The sequence below is a fragment of the Mirounga leonina genome, unplaced genomic scaffold (genome assembly GCF_011800145.1).
Source record: "Mirounga leonina isolate KUSES-001 unplaced genomic scaffold, KU_Mleo_1.0 Mir_376, whole genome shotgun sequence".
Taxonomy (NCBI): Eukaryota; Metazoa; Chordata; class Mammalia; order Carnivora; family Phocidae; genus Mirounga; species Mirounga leonina.
This window is the reverse complement of record NW_023270718.1, coordinates 4,760,603-4,767,010: the sequence shown is the minus strand read 5'-3', so window position 1 is coordinate 4,767,010 and position 6,408 is coordinate 4,760,603. Positions and strand designations below refer to the sequence as shown.

The 6,408-nt window shown below is 61.9% G+C and overlaps 2 protein-coding genes across 3 annotated transcripts; one reads left to right on the top strand and one right to left on the bottom strand.

Moving 5' to 3' along the window:
* The first annotated feature begins 1,659 nt into the window (after positions 1 to 1,659).
* CUNH19orf73 (chromosome unknown C19orf73 homolog) lies at positions 1,660 to 2,336 on the top strand. The gene is given in 2 exon segments (XM_034986493.1): positions 1,660 to 1,881; positions 1,883 to 2,336. Coding segments are annotated over 2 exon segments (432 nt in total). The 3' UTR covers positions 2,093 to 2,336.
* Positions 2,337 to 2,344: 8 nt separating this feature from the next.
* Positions 2,345 to 6,016, bottom strand: LIN7B (lin-7 homolog B, crumbs cell polarity complex component). 2 transcript variants are annotated; one of them, XM_034986960.1, is made up of 6 exons: positions 5,919 to 6,016; positions 5,401 to 5,519; positions 5,052 to 5,123; positions 4,021 to 4,230; positions 2,797 to 2,960; positions 2,345 to 2,452 (listed from the first exon to the last, which is right to left on the bottom strand). In XM_034986960.1, exons 1-6 carry the CDS (start codon positions 5,953 to 5,955, stop codon positions 2,431 to 2,433), a joined length of 624 nt encoding a protein of 207 aa, XP_034842851.1. In that variant the 5' UTR covers positions 5,956 to 6,016; the 3' UTR covers positions 2,345 to 2,430. The 2 variants fall into 2 exon arrangements, with proteins under 2 accessions (XP_034842851.1, XP_034842850.1); XM_034986959.1 differs by lacking the exon at positions 5,919 to 6,016 and having other exon boundaries at positions 5,401 to 5,847.
* Between the last annotated feature and the right edge of the window lie 392 nt (positions 6,017 to 6,408).

Below are 6,408 nucleotides of genomic sequence, written 5' to 3'. Positions count from 1 at the left end.
AGGACCAGAGACAAAGCATCTAGGCCTCCAAGGGGGAAGGTGGGCAGAAGCCAGAGATTTGCTTTAAGAACTGCATTCCAAGTCCCTGAAAGAGAGAGAGTCATGGTGCCTGAATCCCTAAGCAGGCAGTGCTGGGGTGTCAGGAGGCTGGGTCTATTTGCCTGAGGGGCACAGGGGCTGTTGAGCTGGGTCTCTAAAGGGGGCAAGAGCTGGGAAACTGGATTCCCAGGTCCTGAGCGAGTGGGGGCTACCAGCTGGGGCCTTCAGACAGGCGGGGTGAGCACCGACAGGGCTTCCAGAGCCAGGTGGGAGCTAGATCCCTGGATGCCAAGGTCCCTAAGGTGGACCAGGCAGGAACATTCAGAAGCCCTGACTCCTCAAGAAACAGCTGATGTCCCAGAAACCTGGGGTACTGAGGACGAGACGAGAGGCTCACCAGAGGAACCCTGAGGCCCAGGCGCCCGGGGTGCAGAGGGCCCCGGGTATCTCCGGGTCAAAGGCGCGGCGGGGGGTATTCCCCGAACCGCAGGCGCCCCCTCCCCGGCGGCAGCAGCAGCAGGAGGTGGGGGAGGTGAGGCTGCCGAGTGCGCTGACCATGGACAGCTCCAGAGCGGGCCTGTGTCCAGGGCGGCTGCCGAGCGGGCCTGGACCGAGGGAGGAGGCTGGCTGTTCAAGCTGGAGATGGGCAGACCGGGTGCACGAATAGGGGACGATGCACACCCGACGGGGGGCAGCTGGCCCTAGCTGGGGGTCTGACACAGCCACGGCAGGTGTCTGGAGCTGCCGGGAATGGGCCGAGGAGGAGGATGTAGGTCCAGAGGGGGCTGCCGGAGCTGAACTGGGAAATCCAGGCTCCTGGGCCCTGGACGAGGCGCAAGGCGGCGGTACGCCTGGGATTCTAGGGTTCGGTTGGGGACTCTGAGAGCCGGGAGGGGCACGCCTGAGTCTCTGTGGTTGGGCTGTGAAATCTGGGCTCCGGAGCCCCCGGGGATAAAGAAGGGAGTCCAGGATCTCGGGAAGGCGAGGGAGGCGCGGCGAGGGGTCCCCGGGGTGGGCGCTGCCAAGCGGGCTGGGCCGGGCTCTTACCTACCTGGTCCGCGGCGGCTGCGGGCGGAGCTGGGCTGCAGGAGGGACGTGGGGTGGGGTGGGGGGACCGGGCGGGGCCCCTGGCGGCGGCCGGGGCCCGAATCTGTGGCTCCGGAGCCCTGTCTCCGCCGCTCGCGCGGGCTCCGCGTCTCTGGCTCCGGCTTGGGCGCTGGGGACCCCCCCTCCCCCTCACGGTCTAACAGCCCTCTACCCCCTAAAATAGCCCCCTGCCCCTATCACCGTTCAGCCTCCCCCCCGCGAGGCCGCAGCCGCCAGATCCAGGGGTGCCCACCAGCGCCCCCCAAATCCCACCTCCCCCCCAAAAAAATTCCTCCTCCCTCCCCCCCCCACAGCTCCCGTGCGGTCGTGGCCCCTTTAACAGGAGACTGACAGACGGCTCTGAATGGCCAATGGGAGGCGTCGTCGGCGCCGGCCGGTGGCTAAACCCCGCCTCCGCACGGACTGGGAGGGGTCGCGCGGGCGGAGAGCGGAAGGCGGGGCTCGAAGAGCGCCGGCCAATAAGCGCGCGGCGTGCGGCGGCTGGGGCGGGAGGCGGAGCCCGGCAGGGGGATGATGTCACCTGGAGCTAGTGGCGCGCGGCGTGGAATGCGAGTTGCGACCCCGGATCCCGGAGGTGGCGCGCGCCGGCCCTGGCGCCGCACGGGACGCGAGGGCTGGACCGGCGGTGAGGTGGGAGTAAAGGTTGGATTTTAAGGCGGGGGCGGCTCCCGGAGACACGCGCTCAGGTTGGAGGGTGGGGTGAATGCCGGGTCGGCGAGTGCACCTTGTTCTGCACCCCCTGCGCCCACCTCGGGAACTGCACGCGGCACCCCCACCTCCCACGCTGATGATAGTACGGCCCGCAGGGCTCCCCTGGCGAACGAAGCTTGTGGTTCGCTCCACCCCGCCCACACAGAGGCCGCCCACCGGCTCTGCAGCTTCTCAGGACTCCTCTGTCAGATCAACTACAGAAGGGGCTTGGCCTTCGCCCTCGGTCTGTCTTTAAGGGCAGGGGGCGTTGTCTTCGGTTATGACCCCGCACTCGGACCCAGACAGGGCCCCAGCCTCCGCCTTGGACTTAGGCCTAGGAAGCCGGCCAGCCTCCGCCTTCAGACCTTGGGGGAAAGTCTCCACCTCTGCTCTCAGACTCCGAAAAGGGTTTCTTCCGGACCTGCTCTAGACTTCAGCTTCTCTCCCTCCCCCACATCCCAAGACACTCTAACCCCAGGATGCAGGACAGACACACAGACACTCAGTGAGGGTCAAAGATCTTTAAATAAGGAGCCGGTGACAATAAATACTGTACAGGGGAGGGGGCGGGGTGAGGGTCCAGATACTGTAGTTTCAGCCTCGAGACTCCAGGGACCTGCAAAGAGGGTGAAGAGATGGGAGCCAAGCTCAGGGGAGGGGACCTGGGGAGGCTTGGGAGAGAACCAGGACTGGGGTTCCAGAGCCAAGGGCCCAGGGAAGCAGACTGAGGGATTCCAGAGAGTAGGCTGCAGATCTTGGGGTGACAGTGAGCTGGGAGTCCCCAAAGGATGTAGCCAGAACGGCTTGTGAGAGCCTGGGTCGGGGTCAAGGGTCAGAACCCCAGGGAGAGGAGCCAGGGCTGGGGGTAGCCAGGAAGGTCCCAGAAATCACTGGCCTGGTTTGGGACTTGGGATAAAGGAGGCAACGGAGGCCCCGGGGGTGTGGTGGCAAAGGGCTCACGAGTAGCTCTGATGCTGCTGGCGCCGGCGGGCAGAGCGCATCTTCTCGAAGCGGGCCTCCATCTCCTCCAGCACACGAGGTGTGTAACGCACCACCAGCTTCACTGAGCCCTGGGCTGCCTTCAGCAGCTCCACTGCCTTCTCGTGCTGCTCACCCTCAACGCTCTGCAGGGCAGTGCACAGACACCTGCGCCTGGGGCCTACCACCCACACCCAGCCCCACCCGTGGAAATGGGACCTACTGGTGGTGGGCCTGGTACCAGCCCGAGATGTCAAGGCCTCGAGTCTTCAGGGGAGAGTCATTAATTCTTGGCTCAGGGTCCTCCCTCAAAAACTTCCAAGGTTTTCATGTCGGGGACAAGCCCTATCTGCCCTCGCTCACTAAGCTAGACCTCCAGGTCCATCTTTATCCCCTCTGTCCCTGAAGCCTGCTAATCTCCAGCTCCCTCCCTCTTGCTGACTCCCTTCTTTTTGTCCCCACCACCCTGGCCCCAGCTCAGGCCTCATCCTCTCCCCAGTGGACTTTCACCTAGCCTCCTCCCTAGAATTTTTGGCCTCCAGTCTCTACCTTCAGTCCATCCCCTGTAAAGTCCCAAAGGGATCCTTCTACACCTCCAAGCTGAGCCTATCCATCTCCTCTTCCCAGCCTTCCCATGGCTCCCCAGAACCCTTTAGACAAAGTCCCAGCTTCTCAGGCTGGTACTCAGGCCCTGTGTAGCCGGCCCCCACTACCGATCCAGCTGTGCTGCCATCTATTTCTAACCGCAGTGATTTTAAGTAACTATGTGCTCCAGTCCTCCACTACACCTAAGCCCTTTCTGTTCAGCTCAGAGGAGTATAGAGTCACAGCCCCTACCTACAACACCCTTAGCTGCTAATAGTCTTCTCTACTTTATTTGCCTGGAGAACTCCTCCTCATCCTTCAAAACCCAACTCAAATGTTCCTTTCTCTGCAAAAACTTCCCTCATCTACACCACAGACCATATTCGGGCTCTCGCGGTGCTTTGTGCTTCCTCATTATTATCTCCCCAGATTAGGACTATTCCAGTCACTCTCCCTCACCAAGAAGGGAGTCCTTGAATATAGGAGCTGAGGCAAACTTCTCTCAGGGTCTGTAGCAGTGCCCAGCACGCAGTACTCTATCGTTGCTTGTTGAATGAATGTCAAAAGCAGGGACTGTGCTACCTTGAACAGACTGTGAGCCCAGCCTCAGTCCCCACTCACCACACCATTCACTGAGAGCAGCTGGTCCCCACGCTTGAGGCCTCCATGGCGGTCAGCCACACCTCCAGGGATGACACGGGAGATGTAGATGGGGGAGTTCTGCTCCTTGCCCCCCATGATGTTGAAGCCCAGGCCCTCATCTGTCTTGGGCAGCTCCACTACCCTGGGATGTGCGTGGCCCTCACTGGCTGTGAAGGCAGCCACTGTGGCCTGGGAGAGAGAAAGCACTGGGAGATGAGGGCCGCTCCATGGTGGGCAGGCAGATGAGCGGGGAGGATCTGGGCCAGGGAGAGCAATTTGGGCCAGATCACTTTCCCCGCGCAGGGGACACCTGCCACAGTTCAGCACAAGCTTGCATTGTAATGAGTCTCTCTTAATTCACTCTGGATGCTTCAGACATGTCAAAGGGAATGTCTCCACCTGGTGTGAGTGTGTCTTAAATAGTCAACGCTTGCCAATCTCGATTTTTAATAGAGAAAAACAAGGCCTGGAAGGAGCTGAGAGCCTCCAGGAAGCAGCAAGAAACAGCATACAACTATAGTTTAATAAGATTTCAGTGTTTCATGCTATTTCGTTGTATAGGTGTTAAAAGGTTTCTTCTTCTTCTTTTTTTTTTTTTAAGATTTTATTTATTTATTTGAGAGAGAGCACATGAGAGGGGGGAGAGTCAGAGGGAGAAGCAGACTCTCCGCTGAGCAGGGAGCCCGATGCGGAACGTGATCCTGGGACTCCAGGATCATGACCTGAGCCGAAGGTAGTTGCCTAACGGACTGAGCCACCCAGGCGCCCCAAAAGGTATCTTCTTGTCAGGTATGCGGCACTAGTTCACATTTGAAGTTGCTAAAGATGCCGTTATATGACATTCAAGTACAACTTATGAGATTATAATACCAGTAAATAATAGTAACGCTAGTACATAGATTTGGCAAAAATCATGAAGGAAGAAACAGGCATGACTGACTTTAGGAAGTTACTAAGCTAGACCAGGCAGTTCAGTGGATACTATGAGTGATGGCATGGGGGGTACCTACCTTGGCTGTGGCGTGGGCCCGGATCTCAGCACTGCCCGTGATGTCCAGCGTGTCATAGAGCTGCTCATACACCTGGGGAAGACAACGGCAGCATCAGGGGACCACCAGCCAGCCCCTCCTCCCTTCAACTCCCGAGTCCAGCCCGCAGACCCTCCCACCCAAGGATCGGCCCCGCCCCCAGCAGCCCGGAGCCCGAGGAAACTACAATTCCCGAAGAACCCCGCAGCTGAAGCGCGGGCACCCCCAAGCGGGCCGCCCCCGGCGCTGCTGGGAGGCGTAGTCCCTGGGCTCTGGGCGACGACCAGGACGGCGGCCGCCCGCTTGTGCCCCGGCGCCGCGCTGCTCTCACCTCCCGGATGGCAGAGCAGAAGCGGCTCTGCAGGACTCGCTGGAGGGCCTGCAGCTTCTGCGGGGGCAGCTCCCCGCTGCGCTGGAGCCGCTCGAGGAGCTCCACCGCCCGGGACACGTCTGCGGGGCGGGGGCGGGGCGCAGAGACAGAGTCAGAGACGCAGAGAAGCACGGAGAGATGCGGCAGAAACCGAGTAAGGGCGAGCGCTGACAGATCCCGGGAAAGACAGCCGAGTCCCCGTCGGACACCCGCAGAGTCGCCGGGGACAAGGGGACTGCGACCAGCCAGGCGCCCTGCGCCCCAGGACCCCATGCGCACACAGGAAGGGCTGTGCTGTGGGCGCCCCTCCTGGGCCCGCTAAGCCCACGGACCTTCCCAAACGCACAAACCGCGGCGCCCCGCCCACCCCCCCGCTCGATATGCCCGCCCACCCGCTGGGGGCCTGGCCGGGGAGGGACGGGGACCGAGGTCCCGGACGCGGGCCGCGGCCGGTGGGCAGGGCCCCCTGGCGCGCTTACCCCGCTCCAGCCCCAGCGGCTCCACCAGCGCAGCCATGTCTGCGCCGCCGCGGCGAGCTGCCCGCCCGCCCGGTCTCCGGCGAGGAAGGCGGGGCTGCGCGAGGCCACGCCCCGGGCGGCGGGCGCCCCCAGCGGGGGCGCGGCTCGACTTGTGCTCCGCTCCCGGCGCCGTGGCCGCGCCACCTGCTGCCACGCCTGTCTGGCTGCCCAGCCCGCAGTCGCCAACTGTATGTCCCGTTTGGGACCCCTCCTCTTGCAGCTTGTTTGCACCTCCTTCCGTTTCACTGCCCTGCCCGCCACATCTGTCTCTCCCCTTTCTCTTTTTTCCACGTTCATTGAACAAACGTTATGTTAAACATCTGGACACGATGGTGAGCAGGGCAAACAAGCCCACTGCTCGCAAGGAACTTAGTCTATGGGAGAGGGGAGGTAAACAACCAACTATGGCTGTGATAAATTGGGAGTGAGGAGGTGGTGTTCCAGGAGGGCC

Excerpts from the sequence above, each read along its gene's own strand:
- LIN7B (XM_034986959.1), bottom strand. The coding sequence starts at position 5,712 with ATGGGGTCCTGGGGCGCAGGGCGCCTGGCTGGTCGCAGTCCCCTTGTC. Across the intron at positions 5,124-5,400 it reads TCTGCTCTGCCATCCGGGAG|GTGTATGAGCAGCTCTATGA; the intron begins GTGAGAGCAGCG and ends TGTCTTCCCCAG. Across the intron at positions 2,961-4,020 it reads TGCTCTCAGTGAATGGTGTG|AGCGTTGAGGGTGAGCAGCA; the intron begins GTGAGTGGGGAC and ends ACTGCCCTGCAG.